The 19,752-nt window shown below is 45.7% G+C and overlaps 2 protein-coding genes across 3 annotated transcripts in view; one reads left to right on the forward strand and one right to left on the reverse strand.

Moving 5' to 3' along the window:
• Window positions 1-15,271, forward strand: Gpx2 (glutathione peroxidase 2). The gene is made up of 2 exons (XM_052739538.1): window positions 1-2,966; window positions 5,852-15,271. Exons 1-2 carry the CDS (start codon window positions 2,742-2,744, stop codon window positions 6,200-6,202), a joined length of 576 nt encoding a protein of 191 aa, XP_052595498.1. The 5' UTR covers window positions 1-2,741; the 3' UTR covers window positions 6,203-15,271.
• The window catches only part of Churc1 (churchill domain containing 1), a 21,871-nt gene continuing 15,210 nt past the window's right edge, over window positions 13,092-19,752 (reverse strand). Inside the window, exons 4-5 of one of the 2 annotated variants that reach the window (XR_008218525.1) lie at window positions 16,016-16,167; window positions 13,092-15,920 (exon numbers count right to left, since the gene is read on the reverse strand). Coding sequence is in view for 1 of the 2 variants with exons in the window: in XM_052739539.1 (XP_052595499.1) it covers window positions 16,075-16,167 (93 nt within the window). In the remaining variant the exon portion in view is untranslated. Of the gene's footprint in view, window positions 16,168-19,752 lie in introns of both variants that reach the window. The other variant, XM_052739539.1, reaches the window with a different exon arrangement.

The following is a 19,752-nucleotide window of genomic DNA, read 5'->3' on the forward strand; positions in this document are numbered from 1 at the left end:
GAGGTTGGTCTATCTTCCCTAGTGACACCTGCAGAGACCCCAAAGCAACGCCTCCCCCTCCACTGTTCTATTGTGAGCTTAAGGGAGCAGGGTTCAAGGACTAGAAGGAGGCTGAACATCAGGGGTGTCTTAAAAGCCAGAACGGTGGCCATCTGTTGTGGATGAATCAGGAAGGTCCTTCCTGAAGGCATTGGAAGGGCTGGGTAACGTTTCAGATTTGTCACTGGATACCCCATGGAGCAGAAGCAGATTGGAACCTGGGACGATGAGGTGTGAGGGACATGGGGATGCTGGAGATAGACGCTCGGAGTGTGGGCAGAAGAGGGAGGAAAAAAACAGCGGGGCAGTGGTAGTCCTGAATCTGCCCTGCACTTCGGAGAGCACTTGCCGCCCTCCTGAGCAGTCACTGTGTGGGAGGGAGTGCTTATCTTTATGAACTCAACAGATAAGGAAACAGGTTCTCGGCGGTGAGCTTTAAAGAGAAGGAAAAGTCCAAGAGAATAATGGTTATGACTAAAAATCAGTGCCCTGGACTCTCTAGAATCTAGAGTCTAAATGGAAAAGCTTTGGATTATCTATCTAGAAAAACCTCTATAAGCAATTCTTTTGCAGTCAGAACCGAGAACCACCCACCTAGGCTTTTCTGCCTCCTAAGGCTTAGAACAATTGTTCTGTTGCAGAAAGTCATAGGGAAGACTCTTAGTTAGTGTGTGCCCAAAGTTAAAAGCTTCTGGAAAGTGGGGGCAGTGTGTACACCTGGAGACAGTACTTAGGAATATCTCATCAGTTTTACTCAACTGTGAGAAGTGAGCATCCAGGAGACTGTGAGGGTCTTAGATTTTCTTGGAGAAAACCAAGTGCGAACCCATTCCTCATTCAAGACTCACAGCATGCCTGAAGAGGGCTTTCAAAGCACAGCAAACAAAAGGCATCTCTCTCTTTGGAAGCCCAGGCTGCCAGGGGAAGCTCCAGATGGCAGAGAAGCCTGGCAAATGAATGTCAAGTTCTTAGTCATCCTTACAAGGTCCCTCTGACTCCGTAGCTCGGTAAGGACATCTACTGGCTATGATATCCAAGGACTCTGGGCAGTCCCGCAGGAGACCTAACTTCTTCCACTGTCCGTGGCATCACAAGACTCCATCCCCACTTGGATCATGGAAACCTGTTTTTAGGGAGTGGTCAGCTGAGCTAGGATTCCCACATACTTGAACATATGTGGGACAAGCTATGAGGCAGAACTGCTGAGCACTCCCTGGCACAGAGTTTCTTTGCCTCTCAACAAATCAAATTCTGAAGATGGGTTGCCCCAGCCTTGTTGACTGTTCTAGGAGCTCTTCCAATGGCAAATGTACCTGTGAAAATACCCTTAGGGAAACGTTTGCCTTACTAAAATAGCCAGGATAAGCTTGATCGTTTGTTGTTGTTGTTTTTTGAGACAGGGTTTCTCTGTGTAGCTTTGGAGCCTTTCCTGGAACTCACTGTGTAGACCAGGCTGGCCTTGAATCACAGAGATCCACCTGCCTCTGCCTCCCCGAGTGCTGGGATCAAAGGTGTGCACCACCACCGCCCAGCATGATTGTTAGTTTTACTGGTGGAGAAATCGGTGTTTCTTAAAAGTTCCTAATTTAGTTGGCCAATGCTTGAATAATGGAGTGGCTTGGATAATGGTCTTTTCTGCTACTAGACTGAGCCCCAGTAACAGCCCTCAGCATGGCAAAGACATCCCACCACACACCAATGGCTGGCTTTGAAGAAGTCTTGGTAACCTACTTGGAAGCACAGCTGCTTTGCCTTCCTGTACATTCCCCTCCTGTGAGGAATGTGTGTCACGCATTCACAGAAGCCTGCTCTTGAAAATCTCAGCGACTGAACCATTGCCTGAGAGGGAGATAGGTATAATTCGTCTACCCAGAATGTACAGTCTGTTCCAAGACGTCTCCTGATCACTATGCCAGCAACAACTCCATCCTCATGACTGGTGGAGGAGTGTGGAATGGAGGTGGAGGTTCTAATGTAGGACATGGCACAGTGCAGGGACAAAGACCTTAGTGTTCTCCATGACGAGAAACATCACTCACTGAAAGGCTTTCTGAGACAAACACAACTTCATCCCTTCTGCCTGATGCAAACCGAGGCATTGGAAGTCATTGCTTCTAGAAAAATGACACTCTCCTCCTAAGGGTCCCTTTGATTCTGCTTTAAGAAAGCACAGAAATATTAAAAGTACTATACATCTTTCAATCATCATGTGTCGGGTGGACATCAGCCCCAATTCAGACCTGGGAACATTAGACCTCTCCCAATTCAGAGACTGCTGCTCGTAAATGTGTTTTTAAAAATGTCTGTGCCAGGTTAAAAAAAAAAAACAAAACTTGCTGGGGCAAGTAGGAGTCAATCTTGAATGCTCCCTCCCTTTTTTCCTCCCCATTTGACCTTTAAGGCTCTGGTTTCCAGCAAGGAGTGAATTATTCACATCTGCTCATAGATATCAAATTGGCCCTTTCCAGGTTGCCAGTAGGGTGGGACAGAAGGTGGCTTTGTTCAGAGACTGTAAATAGGCAGAGCCACCGCCTTGTTCAAACAGAACGCAGGTGGGTGCCTGTTTTTACTAAACCGTCCCAGAAATGCTCAAAGGCACCTGGTGAAATCTTCTCTACCCTTCCTCGCTTCTCCTTCCTCCCCACCCAGTCAACGAACTTAAGTGGGCTCACGAGACTGGGCAGGGCTCACTGCACTCGACCATGGCTTCTTACATCGCCAAGTCTTTCTATGATCTCAGCGCCATCAGCCTGGATGGGGAGAAGATAGACTTTAACACGTTCCGAGGCAGGGCAGTGCTGATTGAGAATGTCGCATCACTCTGAGGAACAACCACCCGGGACTTCAACCAGCTCAATGAATTGCAATGTCGCTTCCCCAGGCGCCTGGTGGTTCTCGGCTTCCCTTGCAACCAATTTGGACATCAGGTGAGTAGTCCCTTGAGTTCCACCCAAGGAGTTGATTGATGGAGCTTGAGGCAGATAAAGAAGAGGGTGAATGTGTGTTGGAAAATCTGGAATTGAAGGGCATGTTTCATCAGTCTAGGTCTAGGTGAATGTGGAATACCACAGGGAAGTAGATATGCTCTGAGATTAAATATTGACGGTGTGACTTTTTTTTTTTTTTTTTACTATCTTTCCAGAATATTCTATGAGGGTTGCTACCAGGTCTCTCCATTCTGTCTTTGCTGGGTTCCACGCAAAGTGATTATTTGTTGAATGAATGAGTGGGTTAAAGAGGAGGTTTCAAACAGAGCTGGCATGGTAGGCCATTCCTGTAATCCTAGAACGGCAGTGTGAGGTGGAGGCTGAGGACTGATGTGAGGTGGAGGCTAAACTGGGCTCCACAGCAAGACCTCATCTCAGAAAACAGCCTGCGAATATAGCTCGGTTGGTAGAGTACTTGCCTAGCATACACGAAAACGGTGGGTTCGATCCCAAGCACTGCATAAGCCAGGTGTGGAAGCTTGCCTATAATCTCAGCACTTGGGAAATGGAGGTAGGAAGATCAGAAATTAAAGGTGATTCTCTGACTACAGCTAGTTTGAGACTAGCCTGGCCTGGAGAAGTTGTCTCAAACAAACAACTGGGGTTAAGCCGAGAAGTACTTGGGAGTCCTTCATTCCTGCAGCCATGGTTCTACACTTTAATGGTTGACACCCTTGAAAGATGCACTTGGTTTTCCGTTTGAGCTTCCTCATCTGTTGATTTAATATGTCGACTTAGCTCAAAGGTTTATTGTGAGGCTCAAGGAATAAGACACATAAAAGTAACTAGAAAGATGTAGTGTGAGAATGTAAAGCGTTTTTATTATTTAAATTAAAGGCTTAGTGTTTTAATCAGCAAATCGGAAAAGGAAGATGGGAGAAGGGAAAGGTCTGCGGTATGCATCCGCCTCCTCTGGGCATCACACGAATCCGCCTGTCTGAGTAATGGGTCAAGTTAGTACAGAGCTTCAGCCCACACACTTGAAGCTCTCTTTTGGGAATTCTGTTTCTACTTAGGATTTAACTGTACAAACAAGACAGCTGTCCCGAAGTGGACTGTCGAATTAGAGTCCCCTTAGTTCAACTCACAGTGGCAGGAAGGTAAGGAAGGACCGGCTGAGAAGGATGGCTGTGGTAGACCAGAGACCCAGTCAGTCATCACTGGGTTCACAGGGCCTTCCCTCTCAAGTCCCTTTTCAGACTTTGTCTGAAAGGGTGAAACCTCACTGGAGGCACATCACCTCCCCGGAGGTGCGTCTGACCTCACACCTCACTTGTAGCTGGGCAGCTGCTGGAAGGAGTCATCTGCACTGAGAGATCAGCAGTCTAATAGAGATCAGCTGGGGCTCAGAAATGTCACGGTGGCCTGGACTGTGTTAATCGTCCCAGTAGGTCAGAGGCAGGTACTTGTGGAGGGAGCTAGCTGACGCTGAGCCTGGAGAGGCGGGTGGGAACTGAAGGTTCTCACTGGCATTTGGAATGGGGTAGGACGAGGGTGGCAGTGGGGAGGGAGAAACAGGGAACAGGTTCTGAGCTAAAGCATTTGTAGCTGAGTACGGTACATGAAGACGAGGTTCAGGAGACCTTTGGATGGCAGTTTAGAAATGAAAGGAGTGGCTATGTACCCACAGTCCTTGTCCTTAAGTCTTGAATTGCTTAACAACCGGCCCAAGCCCATTTCTAGGGCAGTCACCTATCCTGCTGGTCACTAAGTGGTTCCGTTTAGAGTGTGTCCACCACTGTCACTGACTTGCTCTGCCTTAGTGGAGCTGGAAAATGAAGACTCCCTTGGATGGAGTCTGTCTTCAAAGTGTCCCCCATTTGCATTTTAGTTCTAGGACAAGGAAGCATGAAAGCTGGAAGTTATAAAGGTCACCTGCCTGGGTCTTATTTCCCGCTTGACTCATGAGGTGCATAGGGCACAGGCTAAGGATGCACTCAATACACACAGAACCAGAAGGGAGCAGAACCAGGGCAGAAGAAGGGGGAAATGGTGGTAGGAAGTGTTCATGTGTATGCATGCATGAGTGCACGCCTGCATGTGTGTGTGTGTGTGTGTGTGTGTGCGCGCGCGCATTTGTAGGTACACAGGAAGAAGGGCAGGTGCTGTGCATAGGTTGAGTCTCTTTTCCTTCTTTTCCCTGAACTCAAGGTTCCCTGAAGGGCCAACAAACACACTGTTAATTGCTCAGGGTGGATTAGGTTCAGAAGCAATTCCAAAGTGCTAAATCTTTCATCACATTTCTTTCTTTATTATTTTAATGCGTGTGCAGGGGTGTGCACATGCCATAGTGCACATGTAGAGGTTAGAGGACAATTTGTGAGAGTGGGTTCTCTCCTTAAATTATGTGGCACTCCCTGGCTTCTGAAGTGTTGGATGTAGCCTAGCAAACCACCAAAGGCCATGGCTGGTGAGAGGGCTCAATGGGTAAAGGCACTTGCCAGCAAGCCTGAATCCTCAGAACCCACATGGTGGAAGGAGAGAAGCGGATTCTGTAGATTGTTCTCTGACCTCTGCATGTGCAACATGGCACTCACAACGTGTACACACGTGCGCACGGAAACACACACACACACACACACACACACACACACACACACACACACACACTATAAAATAGATGTAAAAGATAAAAAACCAACAACGCGATGGCTGGGAGAGAGCAAGGCAAAGCAGATGGAGAAGAAACACACACACATGCAACACATGCTTGCACACACGAAGGAAAGAGCGATCCCAGGGAGGAAGGGTTGGAGAAGGAAAGGTTTGCACCGGAGAATCCTTGGTTTCCCCTTCATTTTCTCCTGCTTTGTCTTCTCCTCCAGGAGAACTGTCAGAACGAGGAGATCCTGAACAGCCTCAAGTATGTCCGCCCTGGGGGTGGGTACCAGCCCACCTTCAGTCTTACCCAGAAGTGTGATGTCAATGGGCAGAATGAGCATCCCGTCTTTGCCTACCTGAAAGACAAGCTACCCTACCCTTATGATGACCCGTTCTCCCTCATGACCGATCCCAAGCTCATCATGTGGAGTCCCGTGCGCCGCTCAGATGTGGCCTGGAACTTTGAGAAGTTCCTCATAGGGCCAGAAGGGGAGCCATTCCGCCGCTACAGCCGCACCTTCCAAACCATCAACATTGAGCCTGACATCAAACGTCTCCTCAAAGTTGCTATCTAGACGTGAGCTCTCGGCCTAGGTATCTCCCACTGTTCCAGTCCCCAGGTATTCCTCAGGGCTCAGCGTACCCCAGGAGACACTGGGGGACTGAAGCACCCCCTCACTGGAGCACCTGGCCCCCCCCGCCTGCCTGTTTCTTGTAGGTCCCTCAACACTCTTGAGTCCACTTGGGGCTCTAAGTCTGGGGTAGGCTCTGGGCCTTCACAGAATGATGGCACCTTCCTAAACCCTTGTGGGAGATGTCTGAGAAGTTGTGAACGCCCAGAGCCAGCCTGCTTTGGAGTCCAATAAAGGGCAGGTATAGAAATGAGTGGGTCTTTGTATCTTCCTTTCTAAAAACTCCAAGTATCTTATTTTGTTCTGTGTGCGTGGACACGTGTGGGGGTCAGGGGACAACTTTGGGGAGTTGCTTCTCTCCTTCCACCTTGGCTGCCAGGGATGGAACTCGGGTCCCTGGGCCTGCCTCACTTACTGAGCCATCTTGCTGGCCCCGTGTTTTCTTTCTTGGGAGGTGTGGAGGGGTGTAGGAACTGTGGTGGGGCGGCGGGGCTGCAAACACTAAGGTTTGGTAGAGTGCAGCTCTGATCAACGGGGTGCCCCGATTACTGTCTGGACTGGGTTGCAGTCAAGGTGCATGGTGACAGTTGGAGCTGCAATAAATGTGAATTGATCATTTCATGGCTCTTACAGCAAAAGGAGGAAGTAGTAAAGTGGAGTAAAGAGAAAAAAAGACAGCAGGCCCTTTGGCTGAGCGTACTGGCTGTTAGCCTACAACCAAGAAGGCATCACATCATTGTGGGTCCTAGAACAATTAAACATTAACTGACAACAAGGGTGTAGAAAGTGGTTACCAGGAACACAGGCGTGATTGCATTTACTTCCTCCATTGAGTATGGACAGACACACACACACACACACACACACACACACACACCTTTGGAGCACTGGTTCTCAACCTGGGAGCTGTGACCTCTAAGGATCAAATGACCATTTCACAGGGGTTGCATATCAAGTTATCCTCTTCTTGATTACTTTGTTACATTTAAAATTCTGAAATTACATTGTGTGTGTGTGTGCATACGTGTGCACATGCATGTATATACGTATGGACTGCGGCATGCAGAGGACAGAGGACATCTTGCAGTCTCCCTCCACCATGTGGGTTCCAGGGATTGAGATCAGATCTTCAGGCTTGTAAACACAGAAGTTCACCTTCTACCTTTGTTCTTCTCAAGCTCACACCCTCACAAGTCTAGGCACCATGGCTGCATTTACGTCCTCCATAAGTATGGAAACACACAGACACACACACACACACACACACACACACACACACACACACACACACACACACACATATACTTTAGAGCACTGGTTCTCAACCTGTGGGTTGTGACCCCTGGGGGGGTCAAATGACCCTTTCACAGGGGTTGCATATCAGATATTCACACTAAGATTCACAACAGTAGCAAAATTACAGTTTTAAAGTAGCACTGAAAATAATTTCATGGTTGGGGGGGTCACCACAACATGAGGAACTGTACTAACGGGTCCCAGCATTAGGAAGGTTGAGAACCACTGCTATAGAGATTGAGTTTATAATCTGCCCACATGACTGGTACTCACTGTGAGGACAGGTGTGCCAAATGGCTTTGTCGGGATGCCCAGGTTCCTCATTCAGTGCAAGCACATTCAAGAAGGACCAACACCACCAGAGCCAGGGTCTGTCATGCTCTGAGGAGGAGTCCTTCCTGTTACATTTTTCCCTTTGGCCACTAGATGGAACATCTCTGTCTTGAAGCCCTCAAGGAACGGTTCTCCAAACCAGACACCCTGCTAAAGAATGCCAATACTGCTGATGTTTTCCCTTTAATCTGCTCCTCATAATCATTTCCCAAGCTCTTGCATCATTTGAAAAGCAAGTGTGGGGCTGAGGTAAATGATGCCTGTCTGACCTTCAGCTCAAGCTGTCATTGACAGTGCTTTATGTCAAAGGGGTAACCTGAGTACTGCAGTCGGAATCCCCAGGAATCCATCTGAGAGACCTCCTGTTAAATTAAGGTTGCCCTCAGCTTGACTCTTGAAAATTCAGCCCTTTGGATTGCCTATCTTAAAGCCAGCAGTTGGGGTATAAATTCTTTTGCAGAAGGGTCGTGCTAATTTTAGAGTCGTATGACGGAGACAATTTCTTTCCCTGATGAAGTGGGATAAGGCATTTGTGCACGGTGCTACTGTGGGTTTTTCTTTTCATCACGATGGTGCCCGCTATCGTGTCTGTTAACAGACAGCCATTCTGGATGTCTGGCTAGCCTAGAGGTTGGCATTATGCCACTGGCAATTTAGGGTGTGATATGACGGCACACTGGGTCACATCTTTTCCAGGTGGTTCAAACTAAATGAATAACTTAGGGATTTCAGAAGAATGAGAATTTCAGTATAAATAATTTTACACAGAGTCAGGAGGGCAAAAATGGTAGAAGTGGGCTCTTCACTTAGGCAGGGTAATGCTGTTTGCTTCAGACGGGATCTCACTAGTTTTTCACAGAAGGGGACAGAGAGGCAGGATGACCTTCCATGGTGTTGTTAAAATCAAAGTAAGGGTTGCTTTCCTTCATTCATCTACTTCACTTGCCCACACTTTGTCCTGAGAAGCGGCAGCTTCGGGCCATCAGCAGATAACATAAAGATTTAATGGAATCACCCACTTTCCTGAATAAACAAAGTCTTTTAATCAAATTTTCCCGAGGACACTCAGGAGTAGGAAGAAGTCTCATGAATAAGCTCTGGCAGAAGCGCTGAGACAATGCTGCTCAGTTTAGAGGAATGCCGGGATCGCTTCTGAGGGCTCGCCACTGAGGAAGGAGCTTGGGAGTGACTTGAGGGGACCAAGACATACAGACTGAAATGGGTGGTTATGACTTAAAATCTTTATAACTATGTTCCACAGCTATATCTTAGGCTAACAAATATGAGCCAAATTCTAGAACTTTCTGATAAACACCATTAACCACCATAATCCAAGATACTAGTATCAAGTCGACCATACTGCACTATTCACAGGGACTCCAAAGGAATTCTCTCTCTATAGAGAGAAGATAGCTGGATGGACTAGCCACACCACAACCTATAAGTCATTCTAATAAATCTTTCTCTCTCTATATATACATTAATTCTGTAAGTTCTGTTCATCTACAGAAACCCAAAGGCCTTTTGAAGACACAGTTACATTGCCAATTACATGGCAGCAGCCTGGAGGGCTGGGCCAGGGGGTCCTCCAGAAGGTGGTATATGTTTTGAATCCAATATATGTCCAATGTGCAGTACAGTTGCTCCCATAGCCAGGATCCACAGGTCCAGGAATCAAAGGTGGAAAGGGGAACAGGTCCACTCACTATCGCCCCTGGTGACTCACTAGGGAAATTTTTGCTTCCTGTTCCAACAACCTCAAGTTCTACTGGACTAGAAGTTTTGGTTCCAGAGTGGGGAGTGCTCCTGGCAGGAGCCACAACAAACCTTCCATTGAGCTGTAAGCTCGGACTTCCCCCAGCCACTCGGGGCTTCCGATACCCTTAATCAACAGGCTAAAGAAGGAGGGGTGTGACTGATCCAGATTACCAAGGCGGAAAGTGGATTGCTTCTCTACAATGGAGGTAAGAAAGATTATGTCTGGAGTGCAGCTCCTTCAGGGCAGTGGCTCTCAACCTGTGGGTTGCAATTCCTTTGGGGTCACATATCAGATATCCTACATATCAGATATTTACATTACAACTAATAACAGTAGCAAAATTACAGTTATAAAGAAGCAATGAATTCATTTTATGGCTGGGGGTCACCACAGCATGAGGAACTGTGTTAAAGGGTCCCAGCTTTAGGATGTCTGTTGGTGCTACCATGTCCTGTGGTTAAAGTGAACGGGAAACTCTAACAACCTAATCCAGGCAGGCAGGCAGGATGACAAAGGGCACAGACCCTTCAGGAATGAAGGTTCAGGTCACTCCAGAAAAATCCAAGACCTGCTGAGGTGGAAGAAATACAGAATGGTGTCTTAGGGTTTCTATTGCTGTGAAGAGACACCCATAACCACAGCAACTCTTCTGAAGGAAAACATTTAATTGAGGTGGCTCGCTTACAGTTTCAGAGGTTCAGTCCTCTAAGAGAGCACGGCAGCATGCAGGCAGACATGGTGTTGGCTAAATCTTGATCAGAAGGCAGAAGAAGTGGACTCAAGACACTGGGCAGTATCTTGACCATAGGAATCCTCAAAGCCCGCCCCCACAGTGACATACTTCCTCCAACAAGGTCCCACCTCCTAATAGTGCCACTCCTGAGTTATGAGGGGGGGGGCAATTATAGTCAAACCACCACAAATGGGTAGTAGAGGAAGGTAGTTATAAATATCAGCCATTTGACCAGTTGCAGAAATGAGGATTTTAATTGACATGAGTATTTGTCATATTTTGTTAAGAATTCGTTTATATAGATATTTGTGTTTTCTTTACTCAATTTATTTATCATATAATGTAACAAGAGTTATCAGTGGCTATCATGTTTGAGATAAAAGATAACAGAATGTCCTTCAAGGAACACTGCCACCAATTCTAAATTTATAATTCATTTTTGGTTGTATGGGGAAGTTATATCATGTTAGGCATAATTATAACCTGGTTAAATATATAACACTCTTGCAATTATATTTGGGATAGTTACATCAGTGTTTAAGCATTATTGTGACCTGGTTATTGTTTTAATTTGGAAATTAAGCATGACATAAGGAGATATGATTGTGTGTCAAGTTGACAAGGATGGACTTGTGATGCCTATTCTTGGTTGTCAACTTGACAACATCTGGAATTAACTAAAACTCAAATGGCTGGGCACATCTGTGAGGGATTTTTATTTCTTAAATTAAATCATTTGAAGTGGGAAGACACACTTGCAATCCAGATCTTTGAAGGGGGAGGATCCACTTTTAATCTGGGACATACCTTCTGCTCATAGCCTGTATAAAGGAAATGAAAGAGGGAAGCTTGCCCTCTCTAGCAAGTCCACTCCTTCACTGACATTAGAGCCTACCTCTTGGGGACTCTGGCATATACTAAAGACCAGCTGAGACATCCAGCCTTGTGGACTGAACAACTACTGGAATTCTGGACCTTCTGTTGGTAGACAGTCATTGCTGGAGTAGCTGGACCACAGCCTGTAAGCCGTTCTAATAAATCCCCCACCCCCATATATAATGTACATACACTCTCTCCACCCACTCTCTGTCTGTCTGTCTATCAAGGATAAAGGGCTAGTAAACAGCAGAATTGAAAGCTTAGCTTTCAATATAGTGAGTTCCTGGCCAAACAGGGTAAGATTCTGAAAAAAAAAAAAATTGTAAAAGCCAGAGGAACAGGAAGTTTGCTGACATTGTGTCTCCCAGAAATATGGATAGATCCATGAACTCTCATCAACATGTCTGCCTAAACTAGACCAGAACAAGGACACTACCAACAGACAAGCTAACACAGAGGGGGAGAGGCCTCAACCACAGACAAAGAACTACAGGCGACTAAGAAATGCTGAGATGGGAGAAATCATCTTCCCCAGAGAGCCCCAACTGGTTATTCAGTACCAAGTGGTCAGCCCTGAAATAACATACAGAGCAGGTTGTATTTCTACATTTAGGAATATGATAAAAAATATATATACATATGTAACAACGAAGGAAAAAAAGGCAAATGTGAGGGGCAAAGAGGGAATGATGTAATTAGATTTTAATTAAAAATTTTTATAATTATATAATTGTTTTGTTGTTGTTTTTTTGAGACAGGGTTTCTCTGTGTGTAGTCCTGGCTGTCCTGGAACTGGCTATCCTGAAATTTGCTCTGTAGACCAGGCTGGCCTCGAACTCAGAGATCTGCCTCTATCTGCCTCCCGAGTTCTGGGATTAAAGGCCTGTGCCACCCCCCGTCCAGCTTAATTATATAAATTTTTTAAAGGTCAATTATGGAGGCTGGGAGACTGCCCAAGAGTACTTGCTGCTCTTCCAGAGGACTCAAGTTTGGTTCCCAGCACCCACATCCATCAGGAAGGCCACAAATGGCTACAACTCTAGCTCCATGAGATCTGCCATGTTATTTTGATATCCTTGGGCACCCACATACATGAGGCAAATATACACACACAGAAACATAAAAATAAATATATTTTTTCAAAAAGCTGCCAGACATGGTGGTGCACACCTTTAATATCAGCACTAGGAGGGAGGCAAAGGCTGGAGGATGTCTGTGACTGTGAAGCATGCCAGAATTACATAGTTAGCCTAGGCCAGCCAGGGCTACATAGTAAGATCCTGTCCCCAAACATACAAACAAACCACACAGCTCAAATCAGACAGAATTCTTGCACAAAGGAGAGGAAGTGGGCACAAGTTCTACCCCTAGCCAAGAAGCTATTTGCAACTGACAGGTGCTGGGGAAGGGAAATAACTTGTCTCCAATGGCACGTCACTGGGTACATTAACCACACTCCAGGGCAGGCCAACACAAGCAGTCGCCATGGTTACTCTGTAGTTGTTGTTTTAAGAGAAAGACAAGGAAGTTGGGTGGGTAAGGAGGTGAGGGAGGATCTGGGAGTTGGGGGAGGGGAAAGAATGTCAATATAGTGTATGAAATTTTCAAAAAGTAAGTAAAAACATAAAAGGAATATAACTAACTATCAACAAAACACATCAAAATCAAAAGCCAGTCAGGTAGATTCCTGATTGGTCATCTAAGGTGAGTAAAGAGAAAGATGCCAGGACAGCTGAGGTTCTAATCCCCACAGTGACTGCCTTTCAGTAGTAGAGACTAATGAATACCTGCCTTTCCTTGATTTGAACAGAAAAATGAGAAACCAGCGGAACTAGATTTAAGACATTTTTATTCTGTTAGACCCCCAGAAGAATTCCTTGAGACGACAGAGTCACAAGGCACAACACTCAGCTGGCTGAGTAACAATGAAATAAACAGACTGGATCTTGTGTTTTGAAATTTTCTAAGCTGTATCCGAAACAGGTGGATAATTTTACAATACTCCGTGGTAGATGAGGTGTCTTCAGGGCATACAGGATCATACTCTTCAGCTTCAAATGACTAAGCTAGACTATCAGCGGACTCCAAAAGGGGCCGCTCAAGGCTGCAATGGCTCCCTGCTGCTATTTACAGAAATGAGGCAGTTCTCTGCCTTTGGACTCATTTGATGAAACCATTTCCTCAGCAGGGCAGATATAGATCTGGAGCAAAATGGAAAGTATTTTCCAGGAATAAACCAACTGACCCTTCTGGGGCAGCTGACTGAACTTTCTGAATAATAAATCTTTGTCTGACATGCCAAGGTTCTGTGGAGGGCCGTCACCGACCCTGAACCGACCTCTTCCTCACCTGGCAAAGCTTTATACCTCATGTTCACCGGCACTCCCGCTGGGAGCTGGGAGGAGGTCACACGGTAGCACGTGACTCTGAGCTGCTGACTTCATGCAGGTTCTTCCTGGCTCTGAAAGTGGATTACAAGGGCCCCACACTCATGAAGTGTAAGTAAGTGTGTTCAGTGGCTGCAAGGGCCCCACACTCATGAAGTGTAAGTGAGTGTGTTCAGTGGCTGCAAGGGCCCCACACTCATGAAGTGTAAGTGTGTTCAGTGGCTGCAAGGGCCCCACACTCATGAAGTGTAAGTGAGTGTGTTCAGTGGCTGTAAGGGTCCTACACTCATGGCAGTGTAAGTGAGTGTGTTCAGTGGCTGCAAGGGCCCCACACTCATGACAGTGTGAGTGTGTTCAGTGGCTGCAAGGGCCCCACACTCATGAAGTGTAAGTGAGTGTGTTCAGTGGCTGCAAGGGTCCCACACTCATGGCAGTGTAAGTGAGTGTGTTCAGTGGCTGCAAGGGCCCCACACTCATGAAGTGTAAGTGAGTGTGTTCAGTGGCTGCAAGGGTCCCACACTCATGGCAGTGTAAGTGTGTTCAAGGCTGTGGCACTGAGCAGTACTCAAGTGCCACTACTATTACTACTGCTACAGAATAAAAAGGGTTCCCTGGTATAGCACTGTACAATTGCTCAATTTTTGTGTATCTTAGAGGGGAACCCTTAGATACAATGAGGAAACAATTTTTTAAAATGATTTATTTATAGCTGGGTTGTGGTGGCGCACACCTTTAATCCCAGCACTCAGGAGGCAGAGTCAGGAGGATCTCTGTGAGTTTGAGGCCAGTCTGGGCTACAGAGCGAGATTTAGGAAAGGTGCAAAGCTACACAGAGAAACTGTCTCGAAAAACAAAAAACAAACAAAAAAGATTTATTTTTATTTCAGTACATTGGGGTTTTGCGTGCATGTATGTCTGTGTGAGGGTGCCAGATCCCCTGGAACTTGAGTTATAGACAGCTGTGAACTGTCATGTAGGTGCTGGGAATTGAACCCAGGTCCTTTAGCAGAGTAGCCAGTACTCTTAACCGATGAGCCATCTTTCCAGCCCCAACAATTTCGTTTCTGATGCCTGTTCCCTTTAAGTTTGGGTGTTAGACTAAGAACTGAAGGCACATCATTGTATCTAGAACTTTATAGGCTTTCTGAAGTATTTTACACTCACTAATACTGCAAGAGGAGTACACTATCACATTCTGTTAGCCTACTTTACAGAAACAGGATACTGAAGTCTGAGTACGGCTCTGTTTAGTGGCTATCTGCTTCCAAAGGACAATGTGGCCTAGATGCCAGGGCTATGACCACCAAGCCAGTGCTCTTTCAATTATGCACACAACACATTCTACGATCCCTTTGGAGTAAATGAGATCCTATAAACTTACGTTACATCCTTTACTCCGATGTCTCTGGTTTCTCGCATGCGTCCTTCCTCTGGGATAGGCTTCCATTTAGGTCCCATTACATTCGGTTACCATTCCTCCTTAGCCTCCTAGTTTCTCAGATTTTTTTTTTTTTTGAAGACCTTAGTTGCTTTGAAAGATACTATCAGTCTGTAGAAATGAACTTGGTGGAGATTATGATTACAAAGATTATGGCTCTCTGCGAAGAAAAACTCAGAGATCTTCACACTGCATCATATCAAGGGTGTCTGACATCAAGATGGCGTACCGTTGGCAGTATTAACCTGGATCGCCTGGCTAAGCCAGGGTTTGTAAGGGCCCTCTTCCTTAAAGTCCCTCTTTCCCCTCTCCATGCTACTCCGGAAGGAAGGCACACAGCCCACACTGAGGAAGTAGGACCAGCAGAAATCCACGCCCCTTCCTCCCTTTCTCTCTTCCTCCCTTGTTTACTTATCCATCCATCCATCCAATCATTGCTATCACCATGGACCCATGGATATTGAGTACACATTCTGGGCTATAATCCAATATCAAGTCACTTATTTTCAAATTACTACTGCTGTGTTCACTGGGAGTTCTTGTCTGACCATCCCTTAATCACTGTGGTTTGTTTTTTGTGGGTTTATGTTGTTGCTGTTTGTTTGTTTATTTATTTATTTTTGTAGCATAAAATACTCTAAGTTCACCATGTAGAATTCCTGCCCTGCTTCATCATTTACTTTGCAAGGAGTCCTGGATTCCTTGGACAGGAAACCAACCTCTGAGTGCAGAACGTGCATAGGTTCGAGTGGTTTTCTAGCCAAATAACCACTAGCAAAGACATTTCACTCTGGCTGCCCTGATGTGTACAGGGACCTTCGCAGAGGAGATCAAATCTAGGAAACAACAATTCCCCAAATTACTTTTTCTTCCAAGTAGGTAAATCTAAGCAGAAAAAAAAACCATAAAGAACTTTCATTATTAAACAAACCATTAGGCCTGCTATATTGTAAACGAAGCCAGCACAGTGAGAACAGACCCGCAGGAAGCTTAGAACAACAGAGTCATTTGTCGGGGGTCGTCAGGGAGAATACTGATAGTATCTTCAGCTTTGCCACACAACAGACACAGCATGGTGTACTCCTAGAACAAGACAAAGTGCAAAATCACCTCAAGGGGCAGGGAGAAAGATGCTCTACACACGATTGCTCAACAAAGCTTTCCCACAAATTGTCACTGATAATCTTGCTGCACATTAGATTAGCTTTTCAACACCTATTAGCAGGGTTTTACCTTTATTCTGCACACTCCTGGAACCTTTTGTTTACGTACATAAGAACAGCATTTTGAAGGTACATTGCCATCTCTTGGACTAAGAAAGCCACATATTTTGCTTAGTGCTTCTATTTAAACTGATGAAGACACCTGGGCTGGGGCTGCATGTAGCTCAGCTGATAAAAGTACTAACCCACCATGCACAAAGCCCTGGCTTCAGGCTCCGGCACTGCACAAACTGGGCATGGTGGCACACAACTGCATCCCAGTACTCTGAAGATGGAGGCAGGAGGATCAGGAGTTCAAAGCCAGCCTGGACTCCATGAGACCTTGTCACACACACACACAAAGAATAAGGGCCAGTGGGACAGCTCAGCAGGTACAGGGCGTTTGCTGCTTGAGCTTGGTGACCTGAGCTTGGTGACCTTGATCCCACAATGGAAGAATGGACTCCCAAGTGTTGACCTCTGAACTCTACACATGATTCATGGCAAACATGCACATCACACACATACACAAATAGTAATTGAATAAATGAACTTCTTCTTTTGTTTGTTTTGTTTTTCTGTGTAGCCCTGACAGCCCTGGAACTTGTTCTGTACACCAGGCAGGCCTTGAACTCACAGAAATCTGTCTCTGTTTCCCAAGTGCTGGGATTAAAGGTGTGCACCACCACCAATTGGCTCAAATGAACATCTTTAAAAAAAAGAATAAATAAAATAAATAACAAAGCAGATTGGATGTGTATTTCTAAGACAAATTCTTATTTTTAGGGCCATACCTTTCCAGGATATTTATGCAACAGGAAGGGGAAAAAAGAGACAACATTCTCAAGCTGAAAAAGCTATCTTTATCAGCCCTAGGAAATAAAAAAGTCTATTAAATTCACTAGCATGCCACAGCTCACATTTAAACAGTTAATTGCCCAAGATTTCAGCTATTTAAGTATCTAAGTTTTTATTAAGTTTTATGTGTCTTGTGTTTAACAAATGTCTAGACTGGTAACAGAAGGGATTTTATTTTAAGCAAGATTCCTTAGGGCAAAGTCCTGTTCTTACAGCTGTCACGGAGTCATTTCCTTTCAACTTTTAATTTAAAATATTTTTGTTTTGTTTAGGAAAACAAGTATCTATGTTGAATCTACTAGTGCCTCCACACCAGATGTTGCTGTCTGGAAATGGATCAGCCCAATCGTGTTTCTCGGTCTGGACAGTCACTAGAGAGGACTGCGGAGCCAAACAGTGACAAGGGCACAAAGTCCCTAAGTGTCAAGACAAGTGCCTTTCCATTGCAACCGGCAAGTCCAACAGACAGCAAACAGCCGGCGTTTAAAGACCGAGCGCTCTTGAATTCCTCAGTTGGCTAACTGACTGATTTTCAGTGTTGGAGGTTAAAGCCAGGCTTTGTGCATACTAGGCAGGCCTCCTTCCATCGAGCTACCTCTCTGCACTTGTGATTTTAAAGTCTCCTCTACACACCCAGTAGAAATCCATACAGGCTAAAGCTTAGAGAATAGATACTACTCAGGAGCACAAAATATAATATAAATCTACAAGGTATCTACTGTTGTGAACCCACCAGACATCACCATTGGGAAGGCAATCTCTTACTGGAAATGAAGACAAAAGGAACAGAGTGTGATGGAGAACACTTCTAATCCCCTAATCCCACATTTGGGAAACTGAGGCAGGAGGGTCACAAGGCTGAGGTCAGCCTGGGCTATATGGCAAGACCCTGTACACACACACACACACACACACACACACACACACACACACACACACGCACGCACTCACGGAGGGAGGGAGGAGGGAGGCACAATACGTGAAGCTACACACATGGCTGATTTTGGTGAGAATACGGCTCAGCTGGTGGCGTGCTCTCTCTGCAAGCATGAGGACTAGGGTTTAAACCCCAGTACGGCCCCAAACAAAACAAAACACTAAACAACAACAAAATAAAAATATTAATTAAAAGACATATATAGATAGATAAAAAGACAGAGAGCTGGATTTTCAACTAACCTAACCGCCGTCAAGTCTCTAGTGAATGTTTCCATGTTCTGCAACATGCTGTGTGTAATGGTCAGTCAGGAACAAAGGAAAGAATGCACCCTGACCTTTACAAAATTAACACCCGGGGTTGGGGATTTAGCTCAGTGGTAGAGCGCTTGCCTAGCAAGCCCAAGGCCCTGGGTTTGGTCCTCAGCTCTGGGGAAAACAAAAAAATTAACACCCTTGACTTGGAAAAATACCTGATACAATGCACGATATAATCCAGTAAGATTATTCCAGTGAGACTGGTTACACTGGTAACCTCTGATTTACGGGCTGCCAGGACTTCAAATTTCATTGTAAGTCAATGATTTGGAATTCCCAAGTAGTTCCCCACGGGAGTGTGTTATATATGCGGCAGTTAGATGCCCAGGAAAATGCACAGTCTTTTAAATTTGTATTGTACAAAGGCTGTGGGATCTAACCACACATTACAGTGCTTCTGTGGGAAAGTACACCCAGATTCTAAGCTGAGATGCTAGGGACCCAGCTCCTTGAGATATCAGGACACCTTTCACCAACCTGGCCAAGTCGGGGGACTTATCACATGCTACCATCATTAAACTTATTTTTAAATTATGTATATTTGTGTGTGTGTTGCAGATTAACATATGTAAGGGCAGTGCCCACAAAGGCCAAAAGAGGGCATGTGGATAGCCTTAATATAAAAATTTTCAACCTAGAAAAGATTCTGGAGACAGTACCATGTGATCCCTCAGGAAATGAGGTAGAGTAGCATTGAAGAGGAAGAAGGAAAATCCTCCTCCAATGGGAGCAAGGAGGGGAGGGTAATGTTGAAACAATACTTCACATGGGGTATGTATGGAAGAGCCGAGGGAAATGAGAGAGGAGCTGGGGCCAGCTACAGCCTGGGGTAAGGAGCCTGAGCACTGTGCTGCAGCAGTGACGGCTGTGAACGGCCACCGAGGAAGTATAAAAGAATGATTAAAACCCATCTGATGGCTGAGCGTAGGATGTGGGTTGAGCGAGAGCAGATGTTGGTGAAGTAGACTGGAGGTAGAGCCCAGACTGCTGTGGGATGTTCTGTATGTCAAATGTGTTGCTGATTTGTCAATAAATAAAACACTGATTGGCCATTGGCTAGGCAGGAAGTATAGGCGGGACAAGGAGGAGAATAAAGCTGGGAAGTGGAAGGCTGAGTCAGAGAGACACTGCCAGCCGCCATGATGACAAACAGCATGTGAAGATGCCGGTAAGCCACGAGCCATGTGGCAAGGTATAGATTAATGGAAATGGATTAATTTAAGCTGTAAGAACAGTTAGCAAGAAGCCTGCCACGGCCATACAGTTTGTAAGCAATATAAGTCTCTGTGTTTACTTGGTCAGGTCTGAGCTGCTGTGGGACTGGCGGGTGACAGAGATTTGTCCTGACTGTGAG

Source organism: Peromyscus californicus, unplaced genomic scaffold (assembly GCF_007827085.1).
Source record: "Peromyscus californicus insignis strain IS unplaced genomic scaffold, ASM782708v3 Scaffold_15__1_contigs__length_86483966, whole genome shotgun sequence".
NCBI lineage: Eukaryota > Metazoa > Chordata > Mammalia > Rodentia > Cricetidae > Peromyscus > Peromyscus californicus.